At 46.3% G+C, this 27,704-nt stretch overlaps 1 protein-coding gene across 1 annotated transcript in view; it reads right to left on the bottom strand.

Annotated features, from left to right (window-relative positions):
- Positions 1–722: 722 nt before the first annotated feature.
- TRIM66 (tripartite motif containing 66) overlaps positions 723–27,704 on the bottom strand; it is a 46,942-nt gene continuing 19,960 nt past the window's right edge. Inside the window, exons 10-20 of the mRNA XM_023189810.1 lie at positions 27,288–27,449; positions 13,392–13,911; positions 13,042–13,137; positions 11,512–11,572; positions 10,439–10,613; positions 9,825–10,114; positions 9,241–9,367; positions 8,633–8,707; positions 8,066–8,218; positions 7,425–7,643; positions 723–6,679 (exon numbers count right to left, since the gene is read on the bottom strand). Of these exons, the coding sequence (XP_023045578.1) occupies positions 6,620–6,679; positions 7,425–7,643; positions 8,066–8,218; positions 8,633–8,707; positions 9,241–9,367; positions 9,825–10,114; positions 10,439–10,613; positions 11,512–11,572; positions 13,042–13,137; positions 13,392–13,911; positions 27,288–27,449 (1,938 nt within the window). The 3' untranslated portion in view covers positions 723–6,619. The remainder of the gene's footprint in view (positions 6,680–7,424; positions 7,644–8,065; positions 8,219–8,632; positions 8,708–9,240; positions 9,368–9,824; positions 10,115–10,438; positions 10,614–11,511; positions 11,573–13,041; positions 13,138–13,391; positions 13,912–27,287; positions 27,450–27,704) is intronic.

The following is a 27,704-nucleotide window of genomic DNA, read 5'->3' as shown; positions in this document are numbered from 1 at the left end:
TTTAGCGCTTGGAGGTGCTAAAGGCATTCACATGATGCCTTTTCCCTAACTCCACCTCAGAATTGTTGCCTGTGTTTTGAGAAACAGGTTGTGTTAACACAGTAAGAAGCAGAGACATGGTGGCACGTCCCTGTAGTCTCAGCTACTCAGGAGGCTGAGGTGGGAGGAAAACTTGAGCCCAGGAGTTTGAGACCAATGTGGGCAACACAGCAAGACCTTGTCTCTAAAGAAAACTAAAAATAATAAAAATAAGAAGCAGGCTGGGCGCGGTGGCTCACGCCTGTAATTCCAGCACTTTAGGAGGCTGAGGTGGGCAGATCAGGAGGTCAAGATATTGAGACCATCCTGGCCAGCATGGTGAAACCCCGCCTCTACTAAAAATACAAAAAAAATAGCTGAGCGTGGTGGTGTGCACCTGTAGTCCCAGCTACTTGGGAGGCTGAGGCAGGAGGATTGCTTGAACCTGGGAGGCGGAGGTTGCAGTGAGCCGAGATCGCGCCACTGCACTCCAGCCTGGCGACAGGGTGAGACTCCATCTCAAAAAGCAAAACAAAAAATAAGAAGAAGAAGAAAAAGCAGAGAGGTGAGTTCTTCCCTAGAGAGAAAGGTCTCCCAGGCTATTCTTCCCCACCTTGAGTTCTTATGATGTAGAGATCTAGGGGCAAGAAGGCCATGCGATAGGTTCAACTGTCTTCGCTGAAAAACACTCCAGGACACAATTCTTGGTAAAGAAAAGTGCTATTTTTTATTTGTTCTTGAATGTATAGGTCCTTTTAAGATCAGTGATACTACTTTCCTTTAAAATATCCTCCCTCATGCCCCTACCGCTTTGGATCCAATAGCCACTCCTAACAAGGGTCTAGGAGGAACTCATCCTACATAGCCAAGAAAGGGGGTACAGCTTGAGGAATGGGCATATGGCTCACGAAGCAGCACCAGCTGATAAGAACTTTCCTCAAAGCAGCTCTGTTTGGCTTGTGAGTCCCCTTTCCCTGCCCTGGTCTGGACTCCCCCAGCTGTGTCCTACCCCCGGAATTCCCCTGTTCCTTATGTGGCCTGATCTTTAGAGTCAAAATCATAATTAACATTTTTACAGCTCGAGAGCTGAGAGATCATGTTCTCAGCCATTCTTCCACCACAACCTTATAGATGAGGAAACTGTATCCAAGGTCACACAGTTCATAATGGAAAGAGCCAAAAATTTTGGTGTTCAGACTCTCAAATCAGGTGTCTTTCTAGTATGTACCTCCTTACCTCCAAGAAAGCAACCAATAGCTGCCTCCAACTCCAGAAACAACTGGAGCAAGCAGCTGGTGGTGATCAGCACAGGTGGAAAAGGCCCTGATATAGGGAGTCATGCTGACTCCATCTGAGCCCCAGCAAGGGAGGAACCACCGCACTCCCTATTCTCCCTCCATCCCAGTGGTAGCAGCAGGCACCCACCCTGCCAGGTTCTCCTCCTGGTTAGCAGCACTGACATGCATGGAAACATGTCTTACCACAATCCCAGACTCCTTCTCAATGGCAGCAGGCTCTAACTGGTGCAGGATCATGGCGAGGAGCTGCCCACCAGCATGGTAATCCAGTTTAGCCAGACTGCGCCCTGGATGCTGTAAAACCTAATCCACACCCTCGGGCTGACTTAGATGGGGTCTCTTAGCAAACATGGCTAAAATATCTGTGTTGTCTGGGAGAGACAGAGGGAAGGACTCACAGATGCTGTCCTCCCAGCAGGAGCTCATAAACATGCTTGGCATGAGGAGAACTGAGTTCAGGAAAAGGAAGGGACGCAGGAAATAGACAGAGGAAGCAGGAGCAGCTGTAATTCTTCCTGCCTACCCAACTCCTGAAAAGAAGAGACCACAGACAGCCACAGATATTTCCCCCTGTCTAGGTTTCAAGGATGGCTCAGCCTGTGTGGGCTGAGAGGTAAGAGGAGAGAATCCAGAGACTTGTCTTTTTGGATTCTCTGAGAATCCAGAGACTTGGGGTGTCATAAAAGCTAAGGGAGGAGGTTGTTTCATCAAGGGTTGGTGGGTGGGGTGAAATGCTGCAGAGAGGTCAAGACAGCTGAGCACTGAAAGGTGTTCATTCTATTTGGCAACCGGGCAGTCACTGGTGACTTTTATGAAAAAGTATAGAGGGCTGAAGAAAAGCTGAGGAAGAATCAGTTTAAAAAGCTTCTTTTTTAAAGTAACTTGGCTAACAAGGAAAATGTGTAAGGGGTAACAGACTCTGAGAAATGCTGTTTTAATCTTGGGGAGAACTTGTTTGCAGGCTGTGTGTAGGTAACCAATGGAGACAGACTCCAGGGAGTGGGAGCAGTGAACTAAGCGAGGGAGCAGTCTTGGAGGACATACAACAGTATTCAAGACAGAGAGAACTAAATAGGAGCAAGAACGGAGGGGATGGGGAGAGTTACAGACACAGATGAATGAGAGGGGAGAGAGGAGCAGCGGGCAAGGAAGCTCTTGCTTTAGGGACTCTCTTCTGTGAAGTAGACAGTGAGCTCAGTCATTTGCGGAGGGCCAAGATGGAGGCTTGGGTGGGGAAAAAAAAGGGTCACAACAAATTGAACTTCCAGTCAATACTGAGAGCTCAACTAAGGCTGCCAACTGTGAATGTCATGCTTAGCAGCCCAGGAGATGGAAGCAGCAAATAGGGTGACGACGAAAATGGAGAATGGCTTATAGTTTTAGCAAAAATTGAAGGGGATAGGACTGGCGCAGTGGCTCATGCCTGTAATCCCAGCACTTTGGGAGGCCAAGGGAGGCAGATCGCATGAGCCCAGGAGTGTTGATACCAGCTTGAGCAATATGGCGAAACTCCATCTCTACCTAAAGTAGAAAAATCAGCCAGGCATGATGGCACGCACCTGTGGTCCCAGCTACTCAGGGGGCTGAGATGGGAGGATCACCTGAGCCCAGGAGGCAGAGGTTGCAATGAGCCGAGATCATGCCACTGCAATCCAGCCTGGGTGACAGAGCGACACTCTTTCTAAAAAAAAAAAGAAAAGAAAAGTTGAAGGGCATGAGAAAGTTCAGGATGCTGATAAAAACATCAGTGTGTGATAGGGTTTGATAGGCTCTGAGTTCATGCTGGCGAGAGGAAGAAATCCAGGAGAAAGCTAAAAGACAAGAAGAGGAGAGAGAGGGCTGAGGTCATGGAAATGGACTGAAGATGCAGGGCAATGTTGGCAGTACTGAGGGAGGGAGAAGAAGCCCAGGAGGTGGCGATCCAGAAGGAACAAAGGCTCAGTTCAGGAGTTCAGAAAGGAAGACTATAAGTGACTCCATGGAGTGAGAGAGGGAGCAGAGCAGAGCCCAGGAACAAACAAGGAGGCGCCTCGGTCTTAGGAGCCAGGCTGTTGCTAGAAATGGGTACAGGGAGGGAGCCAGAGTCCGCCGGGCTGGATGACAAGGACTGCCATGGAACAGAGCCTATGGAGGGTCTGGTGGCTGCCACTCAGGTAGGGGTACTAGAGGCAGGCAAGGTGTGTGGTTAGCAATTGCTAGAAGTCAGGCAGGGCTAACCTACCCATGTTCTGTGGAAGAGTGCTCTGCAAGTTCATCATGAACCAATTTTTTTTTTTTTTTTTTTTTTTTTTTTGAGACGCAGTCTCGTTCTGTTGCCCAGGTTGGAGTGCAATGGCACATCTCAGCTCACTGCAACATCCACCTCCCGGATTCAAGCAATTCTCCTGCCTCAGCCTCCCAAGTAGCTGGGATTACAGGCACATGCCATCACACCTGGCTGATATTTGTATTTTTAGTAGAAACAAGGTTTCACTACGTTGGCCAGGCTGGTCTCAAACTCCTGTCCTTAGGTGATCCACCCACCTCAGCCTCCCAAAGTGCTGGGATTACAGGCAAGAGCCACCGCGCCTGGCCAAAAAATAAAATAAAAATTTAAAATCCTGAACCAATTTTTAACTAAAATCCCCTTCGCATCAACTGAAGCCACTTTACTGTCTTATTTCTCAGCAGACCCAAGAAGCCAATTTTTCCTCTAGAACCGCATGCTGTCCCATAAGAATCTAGAACTCACCATATTTTCACTGCACGATGTTGTCAAGAACAAAAGGACTTGGCAGACTTCAAAACTGGGCCATTATGGGAATAATTCAAAAGCAGGATCAGCCCAAATGTTAATGAAGAGCCCCTGCAGACAGTCACTTGGCTAGCAGGACTTTTTTTTTTTTTCTTTTCTAATTTCTAAGTCATGTTCTGGTTTTTCATGAAAAAACAAAACAAAACCGTGACTCAAAACTCTGGTGGCTACGTCTAAGGGAAAAGCCAGGGAGAGGCAGGTTTCTCAAGGGAGCCTCTCAGCATGCAGGCTCTCTATGACGAGAAGGGAGCATGTGTCTCTCCAGCACATTACTAAGATGCCCCTGGCCCAGCAAGCTGATCCTTGAGCCCAGGAGGCCACACCGAAGCTGGAAGCCTCACTGATATAAGGAAAGCCAAGTTTTTAACAGGCATTTCTGCTTTAAATTTGTGGTCTCCAGTTGGTCCTGAGGAAGGATCAGGTCTGAGCCTGTCACAACACTCACCAGCTGCCCAACACCAAGTACAACAAAGCTCACAGGGATGGTGGGAATGTGGGCTGCACAAAGGAAAGATGACCTAGAGCAGGAATTAGTGACACGAGAACAGAGGGTACTTTGCCAAGCTAACTGAACAAAGAAGAAGATTCAAAAATTTAAAGGGAAATGACCAGATCCCAAACCAGAAAGTCATGTGAGTCTCAAAGGGCAGAAGCCTAGGTCCAAAGACTGTCGGACTAGTAAAGCATTGACGACTTAGTTACCCCAAACTAGAAAATGGGATCACGGAAGCCCATCTGCTTAGGAGAACGTGGCATGTGCTGCTGAAAGAGTGGCAAGCCAAGGGGCATGGTTTGCTTTAAAGTGAAGATGATCTCTGAGGTTGGGTAGAGAAGGAAATGAGCAATACCATCAACTCACAAAGAGAGAAGAAATGTTTTCTAATTTTTAAAAAAATTGCTCATTAGCGAAGGCCCTGCAAACAAGAACATCCTTGAACTTTATCTCTTAGCAGAAACAAAGCCATGACTTGAGACTCCCCTGAAATTAGCCATGCAATGACAGGACCAGGGAGAGCCATCTCAGTCCTGGCCACTGACATGTCAGGTTCATAACTCCCCCAACAATATGAACAATGGGTTCCCTCTCAACCAAGCCCTTGCTTGGGAGGTAGCCTGACCTCCAGTATCCTCACAAACACCCTGCGAGGACCATGCAGATCCATCCAGGATGCAGCCTTGAGTGCCTGTTCCCATGGCTTCCAGAATGCTTCTCTTTGCATTCCAGGAGAACTAAGGCTCTGAGGTTGCTTCATGGTCACCAAAGCACACTGGCTTTTTGCCTCTTGATTTTTCCCCCTGTCCACCTTAGACAAACTTCCCCAGAAATGTCTAGATCTAGCCCCTGTTGGTCCCTGAGGCCTTCTCTAACCTCCAACAAAAAGGGCTGCCAGTAAAGTGTTGGCTTTTGGGGGGCTGTAGACAGCCTCGAGGTGGGCTAGTCAGAAGACTCACTTCTGATCTTTGGCTCATGAACTCGGAGAGGTTGAGAACTAGAATCTCTAAGCAGGAGGAGAGGCCCAGGGGAATGAGCTGGTTGTGGGTTACTCTCTCCACCCATGGAACTCTGGACCTGAAGCAGACAGCAGCTGCCTCACAGTATTTACAAGCAGAACTCAAGATCCAGACCTCTGAATGAGGATGATAAAGGGTATGGCCACTGACAAGCACCAACAGTCACTTCTAGGAAGGCAGGTTCTCACCCTAAAGAAGTGCGATTAACCCAGAGTAAGTAGCACAGCGGGCGGGCTCTCAAGTGGACATCTTTCTAAGTCCGAAAGTGAAATCTGAACCAGAAGTTGTAAGTGGTCTCTGCAGAGCCACCCAGCTCAATCAAGAATGTCACACCATCCACAGCATTTTCACAGCAGCCACCTAAGTCAACATCAGGAAAGTGAGTATGCAAAACAAATACCCTGAAAACCGTTAGAACCCAAATAGGCACAAATTGAGACCTACGGCCTCTAGAAGCCTCCACTAGTGTGCACATGGCAGGTGCCTCTGTCCAGACAGGACAAGCAAAGGCAAAAAGTGATAGTCTTTGGCTGTGCTGGGCCAGGGATCACAGTCCTACCATATGTCTAAACCTCTCTCCCTTCTTTTACCCACTTCTGAGCCCAGGAGGAGTTCAGATACATACATGGCTCCTGAGCCCTGGACACTAAAAGGTGAGACAGGTCTGCTTTCCTAGGCAGAAAAAAATTCACCAAGGAAAGTAGGTCCTCCCAAGCCTAACCAGGTGTGGTCCTGTCAAGTGCAGCCTATACATCTGATTACTCTGGTAATAATAAATACCCTCCTCTTTCCTGTTTATTACTGAAATTTTCTCTGTAGTGGATGCACTATGGCTCCCAAACAAATGCTGTAGATGCAAATGGCAAAGAAGAGCACTATACAGTTCAATGAGACTCATCTACCATCCACATTCTGAAGAGGATAAACTGCGAGATGGGGAGGAATGGTCGACAGGATGGGACAACAGCTGCCAGAGTGCCCAGTCTCCTTTTGGCTGTCACACCTGAGAGATACTGTTGGCCAGGCGAAATGACATTCTCTTTGCTCTTTCATTCTCCTGAAAGAAAAATACATATTTGGAATTAAAGTAGCCAAATGTAGGATTTATTAACATGAAAAGGCTATGTCAAGATTGCAGTTCTGCAGAGTCAAAGTATTTTATTCTACCCAGGAACGCAGCAGTAAAACTTACTGAAGCCACTAACCATTGTATGCTAAGTATGGTAAACAACTGGGGATGGCTGGTCAGACCCTGGCACACAGTAGGCAGGCAAAACATTTCGGTGGAATTAAACAGCACTGAATGGACGTTTCTGGTCTACACAGGTGGGACCAGCCCAAAGATCAGAGGAGCTCTCTCTGCTGCAAGCAATACCTTTCCTTCCTTAGCTACACCAAGGGGCTAAGAAAGATCCCTTCCTTTCTCCCTCAAACCCAAATAGAAACCAGGCACTAAGACCAGGTAATTCCCTCCTTAGGGGCATCACAATCACAGTGTAGTGTAGCTAGCACCAAACTGGGAATCAGGACAACTGGTTTCTCAGCCCAGGTCTGCTGCTAAATGCTGGGTTACCCTGGGCAGGGACAGGTACCTTTCTGAATTTCAAGTCTCGTGAGTAACTGGCATTGATGAGCCCTGTACTGCCCTGCCTTCCTTAGGGGTTAAGGGGCTGGAAGTGGGGGTTCATTGTCACCACTATTTTTTGCGCCACCCGAACAGCTTTGCCTTAGGTTGCTGCTTGGGTGCCCCTCTGCTTGCCTGATCACCACCCACCTGCTGCCGGCTGGCAGTAACTCTTTACCATGTGTCGTCGCCGCCTCTTGGGTTGGATGCCCTCCTGCACGTAGGGAGGCCACGGGAAGCCCTGGGGAGTGGAACATCCACTCTCGCTAGACACCTCCTCAGAGTCTGAGTCCTCCTGCCTTGGCTGGGCAAACCGTTTCTCCGGGTAGATCTCCTTCAACCAGCCCTCAAAGAACACTTCCAGGCAGCGGCCAGCCTCTGCAACCTCGGAGTCAGGCTGATGGGGGGAGGAGAGCAGTGATGTTCTGATGGTCTAGCCCTTTTCTACTAGTCCATCTCTTCCAGGTCCCCCAAGAGCTACACAGAGCACAAAGCCTGGCGCGGTCTCCTGAGGTGTCTGGAACTTGACATTTTTCTCCGAGGACTCAGGAAAACTAGTTTGGTAGCAGCTTTTAAGGCAGAAGTGACCCCAATAGGTATCCACAGATGGCCAGTCACTAGTACCTCCCCTTTTTCCTGAGTCCATGCTGAGGCCTGAGTGTGGGAGAGAGCTTTTAAACACTCACCACAGCAGGCCCCCAGAATCTGCTCCCCAGTCCTCATGGCAGCCCAGACCAAACCTAACTCCCACCGCTACCCACCCATGACAGTCCTGGGATTGCAGGGAAATATGAGATAGGGAAAACAGGCAAGACATACATAATTGAACTTAGCACAGTTCCAGAACATGAGGCGCACATCTGATACCACCTCCTCTGGGGTGGTATAGTGAGCCGGGTCCTTCTTTTGCAGCTTCCTCCGGATGATTGACAGGTCCATGGGCCTCTTGATAATCTGGTAATAATGCCGGGCCTTGAGGGAGGAGACATGAGGAGAAGGAGGCAAAGGGGGTAAGACAAGAAATGGAGGTGTGGATAAGAAGGAAGAAGAAATGGAGAATGAGTTGGAATATAAGTGAAAGAATAGGAGGAGGAATGATGAGAAACAGGAAGAAAAGGATGGAGAAAGAAGACAAAGAGAAAGGGAAAAGGAGGAATGTGTCACCTGTCAAGTCAGATCTGATACAGTAGCAGTTGCCGTGGGGGAGGCTGGAATGGCCATGTAGGACCTCCTATGGTCCCCTGGACTATCCACAGTTAATATTGTCACTATTTCCAGTGGCCATGCTCTGAGCCCAACCTGGGAACTATGATGCTCCTGCCCCAAGGCCTGGGCCCTCTGAGCAGAAAAGACAATAGCAGGCAGAAACAGCATGGCCTTCCTTACCAGGGGGCTGACAGGTTCATGGAAGGGCAGGCTGAGGTTATTGCAGCACAAGGACAATACCAGCTTCTCACACTTCTGCAAAATCAGAATTGGCAACAGAGTTACTTTGTTCTGGTCTCACCTCAGTATGAACTAAAGATGCTGACCCTCTCCGTCTCTACTAAAAATACAAAAATTAGCCAGGCGTGGTGGTGGGCGCCTGTAGTCCTAGCTACAGGGGAGGCTGAGGCAGGAGAATGGCGTGAACCCGGGAGGCGGAGCTTGCAGTGAGTGGAGATCGCGCCACTGCACTCCAGCCTGGGCGACAGAGCGAGACTCCGTCTCAAAAAAAAAAAAAAAAAAAAAAAAAAGATGCTGACCCTGATAACTCCCTAGCTCTGTCCCACAGGGTGCCAGCTGCCATACTAAGGTGCAATTCAGGTTCCCAAGCCAGAGGAAAACTGCTGGGAGAAGGAAAATCATCCAAACACCCCTGGGCCAAGTTGTCAGGTATAGCACAAAGAAAGGTATCCAGAAAAGCCCCTCATCCCCTCTGAAAGCCCTCAGACCCTGTAGGCAGAGGGGGCTGCTAAAGGCAGGGAACCTTGCTTCCAAAGACTCCTCCCTACCTTCTGGTCATACATGCTTAGGCCAGGAGATGCCCGCATTCCAGGCTGGTTATAGCGGGCATTCTCACAGTCGTACTCCATCTCGGGCTGGGTCAGGCTGCGGCACAAGGTACACACCCACTCTCCCCTGCAGGGGCAGGTGAGGCCATGTTAGGCCTCAGCACATTGCCCAGAGCACCCTTCCCTCTCCCTCTGCCCTATGGCAGGCATGGGAAACTGAGTCCCTGGTCTTTCTATGTAAGAAATGGCTTCCTAGCCACAGGCTTGGAAGAAATTCAGTAACTCAGAGTTTAGTGAATTTAGAAAAACAGGGGTTAGGGGAGACTGGGGTTAGTAGTATAGGCACAAATCCACATGCAAGAAGAAGGTGAGAAAAGAGGTGGAAAGGAAGTCAACCAAATGTCAAACATCCACCTATCTGTGTGCAGAAGATACCCAGGCCCATTAACTCACAGACTGCAAAAAGCAGGTCCAGAAGAGGGGAGTAAGCCCATCCTGGGAACTCTGTGGGCCTGGCCTGGAATAATCATCCCTGGAAGGTAACCCTACTAGCCAGGCGATGGTCCTGGACTGGCATGACTCACCCTGGGAAGCTGAGCAAGGCTGGCACATGGCAGGATAGGTGGAACACTTTGGGGCAGTGGTCACAGCACAGCAACTCTCCACCATTGAGGCAAACAGCACAGAAGTCCTCATTCTCTATTGGAGCTGGGGGGCCCTTCTTGGCTCCTGGGGTTCGAGGAATGAGTCTGTGTTCTTCAGGAGATGTGCCCTCCACTTCTGATGGCCGCTGCCCAGCCAGAGAAGTGACAGTGACCTTTCTTCCCCCCAGACCTGGGGCCTGGGTGGCCTCAGACAGTCTGTCCTGGCTGACCTTGGGGAAGAAGTAAGTCTGGGCAGCCAGAGCACAGAACCAACAAGCTCTTGAGGGAGGGGAGGGAGGGACTGGCAGGCCCTGCGTGCCTACATGAGAGCCACTTATTCCAGGACCCCAAGCAAGCAAGCCCCATGAATGCTGGGACATCTCACTCCTAATATGCATCTCACAGGCCCCTTGCAGCAGGGGACAACGTCTGGCCGAGCTGCAGCCCCATCAGAGACTCAGGAAAGGTCCCAGAGTCAGAATTCTGGCAGTAACAGAAAGAATAAGCTCTTAGGCTGGGACAGCGTTTAAGGCCAAGGCAGAGCAAAGTGGTACCTTAATGGACATGCTGGAGGACTCAGTACCACACTCGGTGATCAGCAGGAAGCTTCCATCCTGATCATTCTTCTGTGGCTTCAGCTTGAACACAGGCATCTCTCCTGAGGAGGCAGCACAGATCTTGAGTCGCTCCAGTCGCACATAGGGAATCTTATGCTCGCTATTGAAGGCTCTGCAGCAAGATAGACACCCCAGGGTCTTGGTGGGATCCTCCTCTGTTCCCAACCTCTAAGTCAGAAACATCCATGATCCCTGTGATGATTAATACTGAGTGTCAACTTGATTGGATTGAAGGATACAAAGTATTGATCCTGGGTATGTCTGTGAGGGCATTGCCAAAGGAGATTAACATTTGAGTCAGTGGGCTGGGGAAAGCAGACCCACCCTTAATTGGGTGGGTACCATCTAATCAGCTGCCAGCAAATATAGAGCAGGCAGAAAAACATGAAAAGGAGAGATCAGCCTAGCCTCCCGGCTATATCTTTCTCCTGTGCTAGACACTTCCTGCCCTTGAACATCAGACTCCAAGTTCTTCAGTTTTGAGACTCAGACTGGGTCTCCTTGCTCCTCAAGCTTGCAGACAGCCTATTGTGGGACCTTGTGATCATGTAAATTAATACTTAATAAAGTTATATATATATCCTACTAGTTCTATGCCTCTAGAGAACCCTGACTAATACAATTCCCAGCTGAATTGCTACTCCAGATCCTCTCAGATCTGGACTCTGAATGTGGACTCTGCAGGTCCACATTCTGTCCCCTCCTGGCCCAGCTCTGCATGGCCAGGCCCTGTCAGCCACTGGGAAGCCCTTTGGTGTAGTCCTGGTCAAAGACAGGAGCTCCCTGAAGTGCAAGGACTGCACCCAGAGCACATGCCTCATGGTGCAGGAACCAGGACATCCTCCCACAACCATCCCAGACATCCACTTGAAGGTTGAGGGGTTGAAGAAGACAGTTGCAGGCAAATTTCTTCCACTTGTAGTTAATTCATCAAGGATGCTTCCTCCCTGTGCCAACATCTCAGGATGTGAAATCATGGATGGGAGGGAGATTAGTCAGGAGGCTGTTACCTGATGCTCTGGTTCTCCTTTGCATCCAGCTCTAGGGCTCCTTGTTCAAAATTCTCATACTCTAAGGCAAAAGACAGATAAATACCTGTGACACACATTTGTGGCAACAAACCCTGTCATGCATATCTTCCACTTATATCTGCTATTCATACCTTTGGCCACACATCTGTCATACAGTAGTTATCTACACTATAGTTATTCATAGTGGTAACAAGTTTGCCATGGATCTCCTTCTTGAGGGGAGGAAGCCACCTTCTTTTAAAAAGATGAACACAAGTAACACTCACAGGCTGCCTATGGGTGAGTGTTGGGTCAGGCACTGATGGGCCAGTTTCTCACCTTCAAGATGAGCTCAGAAATCACTTGTTCTCAGTACACCAGTGTTGCCTCCTCTGAGGAGTCTTTTTGTCCAGCCTATGCCCTGTCAGCCAAGTGCTGGGATTCCAGCAGTGCTTAAGAATCCAGCTCACACTCCATGGAAAAGAGGCTCCCAGGGAGTTCTCCCCTGAGTAGGCAGTCTATGGAGGCAGTCACGGGGCAAAAGGATGGAACTAGCATCCATTCAGCACCAGGCACGGTTCTAGGCACTGTACATGGGCAACCAGGGACTAAAATGTTTAACTGCATAAAACACAGAGTTACATTATTGTGTGTAATAAGAACCAATAATTTTTCAGTTGGCCTTTCAGTCAGTGTGAAAAAAAAAAAGGAGAAAAATTATGTCTTTCATTTTCATTTATTACACGTATAGGAAACAGACTAATCATTACAGATTAAACATGCATCATACATTGAACAAAAAAAGTTCCAAATGATCATCAGGGAGTCACTTCCTGACTTCCCAACTAGCCCTCACCTTCCACAGAAGAACAAACTTAGCCTAGCCTGGTTGGAGAAAGGGCATGGGAAGCTGAGAAGTGAATCAGAACCAATCTCCAATGGTCCAAATTACCTTCACTATGAGGCACAACACAAATTCACATTACTGTCAGGTACCAGGAAAATCCTTACTACTCAGAGTAAGTTATCAAATGATTTCACTATAGTTATTGGTCCCAGTAGCCTATGAAGTAGGTGCGATTAGCCCCATTTAGAGAGAAAGAAATCAGTTGAGGGAGGTTGGGTATCTTACCAAGAATCAGAGGGGAGAGAACTGGTTTCCTAACTTCCATCTATCGGACTCCAAAGTCAGACATGCTCTTTTCCCTATAACATTTTGTCAAGGCTAGCCCTCCTGGGCTGAGTTCTGTTTCCCCCTAGGTATAAAGCAGACCCCCAGGACTCTTTGCATGGGGAGTGTTACAAAGAGAATAAGTCCTGGCCATCCCTAGATCAGCCATGGCCATGGTGAGGGAAGCAGAACAGGTGTTACTAAGACAGTTCTGGAGGAGAGAAGTAAATTCAACCTCAGAGAGACGCACTGTTTCCCCAGCTTAGAGCTTGTCTGCTGGCCTCTATCTCACCTAGAAGTGCTGAGTCCATCTGCTCAACTCTGTGGCCAACACGAAGGGCAGGCTGCTTGAGTCTCACCTTTTGGGTTCCGGTACTGCTGCAGAGCTGTAGATGTGCTGACCACTGGCACCAGTGGAGGTTTCTTCACAGAGAGGTTAATTGGCTCCTCCAGTTCTGAGGGGATGGCCAAGTCCTTGGAAGCATCCAGACCAGGGGCTATGGGACCCTGTCCCAGTGAGTCAGTGAAGCGAGTGGAATCCTCACTTTCCATCTTTCAAAAGAGAAATATCAACAAGAATCAAAGAACTCAGACATGGTTGTCATTAGTGGTCTCAGAACTGTTAAGCTAAGGTCAGAATAAGGGTCCCAGTGGCCAATCTTTTGCCCATTGATGAGCAAAGGAAGTTTGAATAGCATTTCCCCAGGACTTACCTTACACAGAGCATTCCCCAGGGAGGGATCAGCCCCATCTCCGGGGCACAGGCTCCCTGAAGTTCGGCCAGAACTGGAGCTGGACCCAGTTTCTGGCTGCATGTCAGAAACTGGAGGAATGCTCTGCAGAGGACAAGTTGCCAGACTTGGCACAGCCTGGGTGTGACCAGACATTAGGCTGGGCCCAGCCTGAGTGTGATCACTTGCCAGGCTTGCCATAGCCTGAGGGGAGTCACTCATCAGGTTGGGCACGGACTGGAATGTGGTACGCACAAGACTGGGCACAGTCTGTAGGTGACTGGTTGTCAGGCTGGGCATGGCCTGGTTTTGAACACTTGTCAGGCTGGACACCGTTTTGGGGGAATCACTCAGCAGGCTTGGTACTGCCAGGGGGGTGCCAGATGTCAGGCTGCTCACACTCTGGATCTGTGGCTCTAGGGGCCTCTCCAACCTGGTAGATGACAACTCCATCTCCACAGTGTTGGAAATGCCCATGATGCTCACCGAGGTGGAGTGCTGTGGGAACAGAGACAAGAGGTAGAGTCAGGCTGCTAGCTGGAGGGAGAAAGAAGGGGGACCCAATCCACAGGAGCTCCCATGCTCCAATTCCACTCTGGCTTCAGAGTCTGGTAGCTTCCAGGAACTCAGGCAATGCATGAAGCCCTGTTCCTCTTCCTGAAACCAAGGAGGCTGCTAGGCTATGACACACAGAGAGAGGCATAAGCGGAGGACTGTGTGTGTGTGTGTGTGTGAGCAAGAGTGAGAAAGAGAACTTATTGCCTGACCTGAGGCATGTACACACACACGCGCACACACACACGCACACACACACACAGTCAGCCACATCCCTCACCCTAGTCCTGTACCTAAGCAAAGGGTCAGGTTGTGGGACTGCCCTCTAATTTCAAATTCCCCTCTGACTATACCACCAGTGGCTTCTCTTCCCGTCAAGGGGTGCTATAGAATAGTTTCTGCTATACAAAAGTAGCAGGGGATTGAGAAGGTTCAAACTCTTATCAGCCTCAGATCTTCTTTGAGAGAATGCCAAGGCTCAGGAAGTTCCAATCAGTCCTGGGGAACCTGGGTCAATTCCGGGGCTTTCTTATGGGCTTGTTCAGATCAACTCCAAGCACTACTAGCATTTGATGTAGGCTTTAACCAAGATATTTGGAGGTCTTTTCTGGCCCTAGTATACCTTCCAAACCAGAGGCAGAGAACTTCAAAGCACCTAAATCTTAATATCACCCAGTCCGTACGATCATTGGATAAGGCAGTAATGTTCTGACTCCAAAATTATTTTCCTACATCTGAGGAGAAGAGATGTAAAAGGCTTATAAAAAGAAGTTGAAGATATAGATTTCTGTACTGAATCCATTCCATTTTTCAGATTGAAGAGACAGATTCGGGGAAAATGAGGGAGACTGGCTCTAAACATAACCTTCAGGAATGTATAAGTTTCATATTCCTGCCCTTTAAAAAAAGACTAAATATATAACAATTTCACATCTTTTGAAAAACAAAGAGAAAATGGGGATTAGGCATATCTATCTAAGTTTCCAAAATCAGTGTCTTGAATCTGTCATTTCTTTTCCCATTCAAATTTTCACAGGAAAATAAATACTTCAAATACATTCTCAAGTCTCAATATAGTTACTAAAGCTGTTTTGCCATGAAGACTGTCCTCATCTCAGTGAAAGCCACTGCTAGTCATCCAGATCTGCAAGTCAGATCCTATGAGGGAGGCATCAGTGAAGCACCCCTCCTGCCACACCCAAGCTAATACCAAGCCCCATCAATTCTACCCCTTAAACATCTCTCAAATATACCCACGAATTCTTCCCTCTGCTGATGGTGCCCTAGCCTAACCTACCTTCACATCTCCCTAGACAACAGTAGTAGCCTCCTCAATGGAGAAATATTTTCAAAACACGGATCCGATCACATCATTTCTTTTCATAAAACCCCACAGTGCACTCCATTCTTCTTAGAATAACTGCAAAAATTCTTAACAAGACTCCCGAGGCCCTGACGACCTGTCCCTCTGTCCTCCTTTGTAGCCATAGCTCATTCAATAACCCTCTCCTCATTCTCTGAACTCGTCACTCATTTTTTCCAGTTCCTGAAACATACCAAGCTCTCCCTCCACCCACTATCCTCACCCGCTTCAGAGGAACTGCTTTCTCTGCATAGAGGATTCTCTTAGCCCTGCCCTGTTCCACTTATCCTTCAGAACTCAGCTCAACTGACATTTTTTGCCAGAAAGCCTTCTTTCATTCTCTAGTACAGACCAGGTTCCCGCTTTTATGCTCTCATATGCCTTGTACTTATACTTTCAGCCTCATACCACAATCCGTGATATCATTTGATTAATGTCTGTTTCCCCTACTAAAGTGGAAACTCCATTAGGGTATGGATTTTTATCTATTTTGCTTACCCACTGTATTCCTAGACCCAAGAGCAGTGTCTGGATGAATAAATGAATTAATGAGCTATTTAAAATTTCAAAACAACACTGATACAGGACTGTTTATTCTACAAATCTTTAGCCAAATGAACAGCAGCTTAGATCTGCTGACAACTTAGTCAATGAGTCTCTCTAAAATAATGATTATTTTTATACAGCCAAAGTTTATTAAGAATTTATTATATGCAAGGCAATTTGCTAAATGTTTTACATACATTACTTTATTTAATCCTCACAATAACCATTAAAGGTTAAAAGAAACAATCCATGTGAACATTTAGAACAATGTCTGGCATACTGTAGATGCTCAATAAACCCCAGTTGTTTTTACTGCCGCTGCTATTATTTTTATTGTTATTATTGTTGCTGCAGACCTAATTTTACACTTGACAAAGATGAGGCTCAGAAGGGCATCTTAAGTTTTTTCATATTATTGTAAAACATAATTTTATAGATTTCCATTTCTCTTTATTGTTTGTGTATTGTATATAGAAATACAATTAATTTTTGAATATTGACTTTGTATAGACCTTGCTGAAGTCATTCTGGGATTTTGTTTTGGATTTTCTGTGTACACAAATCATGCCCATCCATGAATAAGTTTTTGTTTTGTTTTTCCCGGCAGAGTCTTGCTGTGTCACCCAGGCTGGAGTGCAGTGGCACAACCACAGCTCACTGCAGCCTTGACCTCCCAAGCTCAAGTAAGCAATCCTCCCACCTCAGCCTCTGGAGTAGCTGGGACTACAGGCGCATAACACCACACCCAGCTAACTTTTATTTTTTATTTCTGTAGAGACAGGGTCTTGCTATGTTGCCCAGGCTGGTCTTGAACTCCCAGGCTTAAGCCATCTTCCCACCTTAGGTTCCCAAAGTGCTGGGATTACAGGCATGAATCACCACGCCCATCCTGAATGGTAAATCTATTTTCTTTTTTTCTTTACATTTGTTTTTCTTGCCTCACTCCACTAGCTAAGACCTCCAGTACAATATTGAATAGAAGCAGTGATAGTAGCCATCCTAGTCTCATTCCTGATCTCAGAGGATCCTTTCAATATTTTAACATTAAATAAATTTGATGTAGATTTTTTATAGATTTAGAATCCAGATCTTGGTCGGGCATCGTGGCTCACACCTGCAATCCCAGCACTTTGGGAGGCCGAGGCAGGCAGATTGCTTGAGCCCAGGAGTTCAAGACCAGCCTAGGCAATATGGTGAAACCCCATCTCCACAAATGACAGAAAAATTAGCCAGGCATGGTGGCATGGGCCTGTGATCCCAGATTCTCTGGAGGCTAAGGTGGGAGGATTGCTTGAGCCCAGGAGGTTGAGGCTGCAGTGAGCCAAGATTGTGCCACTACACTCCAGCCTGGGCAACAGAGCAAGACCCTGTCTCAAAAATAATAATAATAATAATAACAATAATAAATACATAAATAAATAAAAAGAATCCAGATCTTCGGTACCAAAGCTACAACTTAATTTTGACTTGTCTCCCTCTATACGTCTCTGGGCTTACTCCCCTTCACTATCTGTCATATTCTGTTCTATTTCTTTTCCTTCCCCCTCTTCTCCTCTCTCCCCCTCTCTCTCATGAGCTCCTTCTCTCTCTTTCTGTCCTGCTTTCTTTTATCATCTCTTTCTCCTCTTTCCCTACCTCTTTCCCTTATTATTTAACTGCTTTAGTAAGGCTTATAGTTTCTATTCTTAATTTTAAAAACAGATGAGTTAAATATCTTTTGTTTATCTCTCCAAAGTATGCTTTTTATATTTTCCTTAGTAGTTTAATAGTGTTCAAGTTTTTAAAAACCTTCAATTTCCTCCACAGTCTAAGTGCCAAGATAAGAAAGGTTGAAGAGAAGCAAGGTGGAAAGAATATTTAAACCAAATTGGGCAAACTGGGAATGAAGCCCAGCTTAAGGGACCAAGGCCAAAAATCAATGGCTATCTCAAACATGCCCAGGCCTGCATTCCTTAATGTCTCCTTGTTGTCTCTAATATTCTATATTTTCTTATCTATGAACAAGAATACCCAGTGACTATTTCATTCCGTTTTGCAATATATGACAGCCTAATCCTTTGCTCTGGATTCTTTCCCCTTTCCCCTATTTGACATGTATGTTTAGTGCGGTTGTGGCGTTCATTTAATCTACCCATGCTGGACATTGAGAATTATATAGATGTCTCTTCTTAGTGAGATCCTTGTTGCCAAGCATTAAGAGCACTAAAATCCACATGAGACCACCCAAATAATAATGGTCAGGTGCCATATCTCACAAGATATGCACAAGATAAAATCCCCAAGGACAAAACTTCCCAGATTAGGGGTAGAGATCATATTCGTGGGAAATCAGCTCACCTGTCCTAATTACCTATTGCATATGTGAGTTAACATAATGATAGAGGAGAAGAAAACATGCAGACTGAACTGTGGAAAAATTGCGGAAACTCCATGGCAGTTTATTCTGAGGTGAACCTGATGAACCTGGTCCTGTAATACCCAGAAGACAATACGAGGTCAGCAATACATCCCAAGATATTGCATACTTGACTGATTTCTTTCCTTCTCACAACCACAGCCAATCTCAAGGAGGCCAATGCTATCAGGAGATGGGGTGAAGCTCTGGTAGTAGTAACAAGAATCTGGAAAACTTCCACGGAGGAAGGGACTCAGAGAAAGTGCTGTGAGAAAGCCAGCCCAACCCCATTTTTACAGGCTATACAGACACAATGGCATTTCCAAAACCTATATATGCTATGTGTTCGTTATTTTTATACTACATCAGCTCTCTAGAGTGAAGGATTGTAAAATATTAAAACAAAAGGTTCTTATTTCATGTACAAAAAGAAAAAGAAGATTTGAGAATTTCCATCCTAGTCTGTTGCCAGTGCTACAAGACGGGTTGCGGGCAAGGGTAGGGCCAACTTTCAGAGCAAGGAAAGCAGGCTGAGTCTCCAGGGCCTGGGAGGAGAGGAAGCATTTCTCAAGAGCATGATGGGATTGGAAAAGGGTTTGAGAACATGGCCAGGTTGTCTGACACTTGGTGTCTCCCATGCAGAAGGGAGCTCACTTATCAACGGAGATGATACCACCCACCCTCTAGACCCCAGGATTGTTCAGAGTCAAATGACAGGAGCAAACATGTATTTCTAGCTATAAAGTATGCAGAGGGTATCACTGAGGTTTCTAGGCTGTCAACCATGTAACTGACACCTTGACTTCATCTTCACATACAAACCTCCAGATTTCATGAAGGAAAAGGTGTATTTTGAGATTCACAACTGAAAATAAACTATTTTCTAGTTCAGAGAGGAAGAGTCAAAATGCCAAAACACATTCACTCTGATAGTCAGCTCAGGTCTTCTTTGGAGGATGAAGAGAGACACCCCTGATCCTACAGAGCTCCGTCTTACCTCCCTTAACTAGCATCTCGTCTCGTTCCTCGTTTCCCTTCCCCCAAACTGTGTGTTCCCATCCCTGTCCCTTTCCTCTTCTTGCCTGTTTTTTTGTCTCATCTTTGTCTGCCACCTGCCTGACTTATCTGAAATTACCTCACCTATTAATTTAATGGATTCAGTTAACCTATTTAACCTACCTGTCTTTACCACCTGACTTGACAACTTGCCTGACCTATGACCTCCCTGAATTGTCTGACTTTCAACCTCTGCTACTAGTCACCTATGTGACCTTGCACCTATCTAACCTGAACTCTGCTTGACCTGTGCTCTGTTACTTGCTGCCCTCTCTCTCTCCTCACTCTTAACACTCAGATGTGTTTCTAGAGTTCAATGTGTTGACATTATTATTCTAATGATTGCCACATGGTATTGTCAAAATTCAGAGAAAACATTGCTCTTTCATTGAGACACAGAGTGGTTACCCAGATTTCCCAAGCTCCTACAGGTCCAAGACTAGGAATCTGGGACCAGCCTTGAAAACAGGCTGGCTGGTCTTGATTCTGTGCCAGTAGCTAGAAAGCTAGTGCCCTAGAAAGAAATGATTGAGAAATCAATAAACAGACACTTAGTGCACATGCCCTGAGTTTAATATAAATTTCAGGTTCTCACAGCAAGATAATATTGCTGGGGATAAAGTAGTGCAGATAGGGTGGTGTTCCACATGAATTTTCCAGTTATCTGACACATACCTCTTTCAACAACAAAATGCAATTGGCTTAAAAATATTATTTCGAATGGGAATACTTCTAAAACACTTTACACACTCTTCTGTCTTATTAAACAGAGCATAAGAAGCCTAAGGAGACCATTTCTTAGTGATATCAAGAAATTTTGATGAACCAATAAGTAATTCAGTGATGCTTTCGGGAACTTCTAAGAACGTAGGGCTTAGCTTGTTCTTTCAGTGAATGACCTCATACCGTGGCACTTTTCCAAGTGATGTTTCTTGTCTTCTTCCTTGTTATCTGCCCTCACAGAAATCTTGACTCTCCGCTTCTACTCTGCTTACTACTATAATGTAGTTAAACTAAAATTTTCCCAAGAAAACCATATATTTAAGCTTGCTAGATCAAGAACACTGGCTAGATACCCACATAAGAGTTTGTGATCTCCTACAGAATATAATGCATGAGTTTTGTGATGGCTGTTTTTCCTGCTGTTCCAAAGCTTTGCCTGGTCACTTCTGGCTTCAGATTTTTGTTCTGACGGTTAAATTCATCAGAAACTGACCACTGTGTAAATATGCAATAGAAAAAGGGACCAAAGATTTGGGAGTTGTATCTTGGAAACACACTGAAGGCCTTCACTCTAGCTAAGGAAACAAGAGAGAGGGAAACAGATTTGTGAATTAAATCTTCAAAATACGTGAATGTGCCAGGCATATCACCTGAGATCAGGAGTTTGAGACCAGCCTGCACATGGTGAAACCCCATCTCTACCAAAAATACAAAAATTAGCCGGGTGTGGTGGCACATGCCGGTAGTCTCAGCTACTCAGGAGGCTGAGGCAGGAGAATTGCTTGAACCCGGGAGGCGGAGGTTGCAGTGAGCTGAGATCATGCCACTGCACTCCAGCCTGGGTGACAGAGTGAGACTTCATCTCAAAAAAAGAAAAGAAAAAAAAAAAGGAATGCTTCAACAACTTCAAGATTAAGTAAACTGGTTTAACAGTAGCAGATCTTGAAACAACAGAATCAGATGGCTGAGGAAGGGAGTAACTTTTCTAGTAAGCAATTTCACTTGTTGATTTTTATTTTTATTTTTTATTTATTTTTTTGAGACGGATTCTTGCTCTGTGGGCCAGGCTGCAGTGCAGTCAGGCGATCTCAGCTCACTGTAACCTCTCAGCCTCCTAAGTTCAAGTGATTCTCCTGCCTCAGCCTCCCAAGTAGCTGGGATTACAGGTGCCTGACACCATACCCAGCTAATTTTTGTATTTTTAGTAGAGATGGGGTTTCACCATATTGGCCAGGCTGCTGGTCTTGAAATCCTGACCTCAAGTGATCCACCTGCCTCGGCCTCTCAAAATGTGGGATTACAAGCATAAGCCACTGTGCCTGGCCCTCACATGTTGATTTTTAATGGCAAAGTTGTTGCCCTTGTTGACAATGAGTGTTCCTCCACCTCAACAGAAAGCTCTTGTACTTATTAAGGCTGTCACTATGGATGTAACCATGCAGATATATGATAACTTAGTGAAGTCAAATGAGAAAAGGTTCATGGGTGGTGAAGAGAGAAGTGAAAAGTGCCCAATGCCCTGATAATCCAGGGAGGACAGAAAAAGCAAAGAGGATCCCAGAATCTGAGGTAGAAGAAAGAGAAAAGGAGTAAGCGGATTCTAGTAAGTCTGAAGTGAAAGGCAAATGAGTAGAACCCTCAAACCCCAAGCCTTGGAGACTCAGGAGAATTTGGTCAAAGGTATTTTGCCCAGGCCAGTGTAGGAAACTGACTTAAAAACATTATTTTGAATACAAAATTAGCCAGGCATGGTGGCACATGCCTGTAATCCCAGCTACTCAGGAGGCTGAGGCAGGAGAATCACTTGAATCTGGGAGGCAGAGGTTGTGGTGAGCCGAGATCACACCATTGCACTCCAGCCTGGGCAACAAGAGTGAAACTCCATCTCAAAAAAAAAAAAAAAAAAATCATTTTGAATGGGAGTACTTATAAAACACTTTATACACTATTCTGTCTTATTAAACAGATAGGAGCAAGGACCTGTTTTCTCATGGGCCAGGAGACCTAGACAAAAATCTTAGGTTTGGATGGTGAATGAAATCAGGATAGAACTAAGGAGACAAGCTTCTTAGAGTGTGCTAAGTTCAGGAGCCAGACTTGGGGAGTGTTTGGTCTGACTCCTGAGTAGAAAGAGCATACAATTCTGCAGATGCTGACCAGGACGCAGGCTGCGCCCTAAGAAAGCTTCACCAGGTCCCAGGAACATTCTGAGTAAATGCTGCTGTCCTGGCTAGGCTATGAGGAAAAGATTGTCCCTGAGGTTAAGGACTCACAATCTGATCCATAGCAGTAGCTTTGGAGACTATGGAGGCAGGATGCCTAGTATTTACTCACAGTTACCAGGGTTTAATGAGTTTAAGCAAGTCATTGTCCAGCTGTAGGTTTTAATTTCCTCCTACACAGGTTAATGTAAATCTCACTGAGTTTTTATAAGACTCATATTAAGAGATCGGGCATCAAAATGCTTTGATAATGGTATAAATACTATCTGCCTGATCATTATCCTTTACTCCTCTGTATCACTCGTAATAATCTGCATCACAGGAATGCCTACTGCTTCTGTATCATTTACTGGAAATACATCTCAGGCTCCTAAGCCATGAATAGCATGCTGGTGGCCTCGAAGTCCTCTCTTGAAGATCAGGGGCTATGTTACGAGCAGCAGAAGAAAGGTCCCTCTTACAGGTGAACTGGGACTTGGATAGGGCTTTCTGTGATGCCCGCAGCTTTGACTCCATGAGAGCTTTTCATTTTTTGAGACAATCTCGCTGTGTTGCCCAAGTTGGAATGCAGTGTCGCTATCTCGGTTCACTACAACTTCTGCCTCCCAGGCTCAAGCAATTCTCATGCCTTAACCTCCTTAGTAGCTGGGACCACAGGCATGCACCACCATGCCTGGCTAATTTTCTTGTGCTTTTTTTTTTTGTAGAAATGGGGTTTCACCATGTTGCCCAGGCTGGTCTCAAGCTGTTGAGCTCAAACAATCTGCCTGTCTCAGCCTCCCAAAGTGCTGGGATTATAGGCATGAGCCACCGCACCCAGCCGACTCCCTTGAAGAAAGGATTGTGTGTATTTTTCAGCAGTTGACTGGTTCAGAAGCATAAAATGAAGGCATCAGAATGTCTCCCAGCTTCACCTGAGATGTAAGGGTTGCTGTGGTAGGGTTGTAGCCATGGTTTTTCTTTCAGAGTGACTGAACCAAGATTAGGAAGCTTAGGCAACAGCTGGTACCAGACAAATACCAAAATTCATTCAAAAGGGGTTGCAGAGCTCAAGCCACTAGAAAACCCATTCCAGAACTTTCACATCTCATTTTCAGCAGCAATCTGTTTCCACCATTGGCTCACGAAGCACCAACTCCAAGGTACTTGTACACAGATGTTCTGCTTCACCAAAAGTCCTCTTTTGGTGATATACAGTCAGTGTGGAACTCACAGAAAGGTGCATGGTGCCACAGGTTCTTCTGGTCCTTGACCTTCAGATAGATTCTTTTGACTTTCCTGCCACTCACAGGCCAGCACAGGCTTGGAGTGGGCTGGAGGACAATACACCTTTACCAGATAAAACAACCAATATCAAACTAGGCTGGTCCTAAGACCTCTCCTCAGCAAAGCCTCAGGCTACTTCAAGGATTGTAAAGATAGGAAAATTCAGCAGGTAAGACGCCACACTGCAGTACAGAAAGAGAAGCAATTTAACCTAGTCATTGAACACAGAGCTGTCAAGGACCTGTGGTCTGGTCCTAACATTGCCCAATGGGTTGGCTGTATAACTCTTAGGTGGGTCACTTAACCTCTCTGTGTCTCAGTTTCCACTGAGGGGAATAAGAAAGTGGGAATAAAGGGGAATAAGAAAGTGGCTTCCTTTCAAAGGGGAATAAGAAAGTGGCTTCCTCATAGTATTGCTAGGATAAAAAGATAAAATGAAATAATCCATGTAAAAACCTATGAAAAAATTAGAACGATACTATACAAAATATTATCACTCAATGGTAAAAGGCTCAGAATGTTGTTTGCTATCCTTGAGCTTCACACCCTCCACCCTGCCCAACCCCAGCTCCAAGACAACAAATTTCCTCAAAAAAGAAAATCCTTTTCCTTATTGCAGTAGTTTTGTAGACAACCAGTGGCTCTCACTGTCAGGGTTGATCTCTCTCTGGTGATCCAAAGGTTCCTCTAAGCCAGGATGACAAATTTGAGGGTCCTTTTTCTGGGAGTTCAAGCCATGAAAAGTCTATGAAACATGTGAAGAATGCCAGGCCATCTGTCCCTCCAAACCTCTACAGGAGCCCCTTTTAATAAGGGGCAGGAGAAGCTCAAAATGAGAAGTTAGAGTTTCTAGGACCTTTGCTAACCCCACTGCCAACTTGCAGCCACACAAGAGGGCAGCACCCCTTGCTGCTCAGGGAACCCTGTGGGCCACTCACACAGGCAGCACTGACACCATGCATGTATATGGCTCAGCTCCTTTCCTCTGTTCTGTGTATAGGAACAGAACTGAACCTCAGCAAATGAGAAGCAGCATTTTCTGCATGGCTTCCACTACAACTGAGCACTGGCAATGAAACCACCTTTGCAAAAATTATATCAATGAGCAAATTATGACAGTGAAAAAGATCTGATCTAACCTACCCACCCCCACCTCTTGCCTTTCCCCTAATCATTCCTGGGCCTGTTGTAGATTGGCTTTTTGAGATATCTTTTCAAGTTTTCTGCATGTCTGACATCCATGGCTTCACCTAAATCCATCAATCCCACTCCTATGGCCCCATCCAGAAGCAACTCAGCTCAAGTGAACAGCTTTAACCCATGATTTCATTTCCATCCCAACCAATCAGCAGCAAGCATCCATTTCTAGCCACCCCCACCCCTTCCCCAAACTGCCTTTGAAAAATCCCAGCCTCACATTAACTAAACTTTTTCTCTACTGCAATGCCATGGTCTTCATTTGTGCAGCAGGCAAGAAGAACCCTTCGGGCAGTTACAGCAATTCTCGTGCTTGCTTCTGAACTACTGACATCTAGAGCTAGCTGCCTTCAGGTCATCTTGTAATGTGTCTTCCACAAAAGAATATCAATAATTCAAAACTTAACTTCTTCCCCTAAATATGCTCTTTTTCCCATGCTCCCATTCCAGTGGGTCAAGACAGATCTGCTGGGATGGGAGCATGGGAAAACACCTGGGTGTTAAGCCAAAGGGTTTTCTCTGCCTTACCTATCATCAATCAGACACTGAGGCTAAAACTCCTGTGATCTGATATCTCTTGAAATCTTTGCTTCCTCTTCATTCCTGTTGCTATTGATTTCATTCAGCCTCCTGTTTCTCCTCTGTACTATTCTGGTCTCCCTTACCACAGCTAAAGTGATCTTTCAAACTTAATTCAAACCATACTCCTTTGAGTCCTTCCTTTCTGGAAGTCCTTCACTTACTCCTCACATCCCCCAAGACTGAATCCCAACCCCAAAGCATAATTTACAAGGCCTTACAGCCCCTCTGGTCTCAATCCATCCCATTTCCCAGTGTGTCTCATGATCGTATCAACCAAATTACGAATTATCTGAAGCCCCCCTAACTGCCCCAGGCTTTCTCTCACTTCTGAAGCTTCCTAGTTGCCATTCCTTTGGACTATTTGTTCTACCCCTCTACGCTTCACTAGCCCAACTTCTCCTCTTCGAAATTTCAACTTAAAATAATGTCCTCTAAGAAGTCGTCTGTCAACAGCCCCCTCTCCCAGAGCTAGGTACTCCATTGGGGTGTACCCCAATGACTATTATAGCACTTTACCACAATTTATTATTGTTGCTTAACTGTCTCTTCCACCAGACTGTACTCTCCAGCATGGGACTGACTATCTTATTCACCAATGTATGCCTGGCACCTAGTAGAATATGGGGCACATACTTGGAGATTAATGTGTGTGTATGTGTGTGTATGTATGCATTAAATGATTAAATAAATGGATGAATGGTTAGGTGGCTGGCCCAAATACAAGAAGTTAAACATCTAAGAGCCACAAAGGGCCAATATACAGTACCTCAAGAGCCTCTACGCCAAGCCATTTTCAACAGGGTAGGACAGGCACAGACAAAAAGCCTCAAGAGTCACTAGCAATTTCCAAGTTGACATTTCATTTTTGCCATCCCTTCTTTTTTCTAAACTGTCCTCAAGTGTCACTGAGACTGACTGATCTAAGACATGCACTGTGATGGTACAGCTAGGGAAAGTTGGTGAAGGGTAGGTACACCGAGCAGCCAGCATAGCTGGGCTGCAGGGCCAGAGGGATGCTACAGGGCCAAGGGTACAGGCTGGGAGAGTTCAGAACACCTGACAGAGCTTCAAGTCCAGGACTGGGTGGAGGCACTGGAGAGTCGAGGGCACCAGGCCAGAGAAGGCAATAGGCTAAGTGAAACAGGGCCAAGGGACACTAGGAGGAATGGGTGGAGGACACGGCACAGCACTGAGGCTCCTGCTAGAGGTATGACAGGGGTTGGGGGTGAAGGGGCAGAGGTGAGAATAGATAGTTGAGGATTTGTGGGGTTCTGGGTTATGCCCAGGGTAAGCAAACACTTTCAGTAAGCTAGTAGGTGGGTGGACAGAAAGGCCTCCAAGATCTCTTGAAGATCTCTGTGTCTCAGCTGCTCATCTACCTCTGCAGAACATCCCTGCAGACCACTCACCCAACAAATTCCATTGATTCATATCCTAAGGTAGCCAACTCTGGGTTGTGGCAGCCACATAAAATATTTCCCCCATCTTCATTGCAGAGAGAAAAGTTCAAGCTTTGGATTCTAACTGATCTCATTTTAAATAAACCTCAGCTGTCTCTTCTACTAGCTGTACGGCCCTGGACTTCAGTTTCTTTAGTTATACAATGGGGATGCTCACTTCCACAACTGTTGGAGGCGAGGTGAGATAATGCTGGTGAAGCAGCACACATGGTTCTAAGCACAGAGGACAGAGGACATGTTCAATAAATTGGCTTTCTTTCCCTTCCCCCTTCCACTCTTCATTAAGCCCAGGAGGCCCCATTTTAAGTGTGAGTGGGGGAGTGGAAATGGGGAGGAGGAAGATCTACATTGCTCACTTACTAGGGCAGAAGGCATGAATCAGGGCTGTGTAGCGTCCAGGGATGGAATAGGGATGCTCCTCCCCCCACCCTATCCTCCTCCTCCAAGTGCCTGGGGTCTTGGCTGGCAGTGCGTCCCATGTGGTCAGGGAAAACAGGCTCCTTTAGTACCTTTCTCACCACATTTGGAGAGGAGTGCTGGATGGTGCTGTCCACTGGGGGGACACCAAGAGGAGTTTCTTCCCCAGACGCCTGGGGCAAGGCAGCAGCAGTATTCTTGTCAAGAGGGAGAGCCAGCTTTGAGCCCTCAGATGCTGGGGGCTCATCTGTAGCCTGGAGAAGAAAATAAGAACTTGGGTGGGTTTGACTGCAGAGAGTGTAGCAGCAGCAGCAGCAGCAGCAGCAGTGGCAGCAAAGGCTAGTGCTCACCCTGCCCTGCCCATCGTCACCACCTACACATTGTGTACTGCTTAAATGTTTTCCAAAAAGAAAAATACTCTTATCCCAACTCTTCCAAAGACTATATGCTAATGTGAAAGTCTTAGGATGGAACCCAAACCAAGAATTCTGAGCTAATTTTGTGATATT

Source organism: Piliocolobus tephrosceles, chromosome 13 (genome assembly GCF_002776525.5).
Source record: "Piliocolobus tephrosceles isolate RC106 chromosome 13, ASM277652v3, whole genome shotgun sequence".
NCBI classification, from domain to species: Eukaryota; Metazoa; Chordata; class Mammalia; order Primates; family Cercopithecidae; genus Piliocolobus; species Piliocolobus tephrosceles.
Note: the sequence above shows the minus strand (reverse complement) of the source record. Positions and strands in the feature narration are given on the sequence as shown.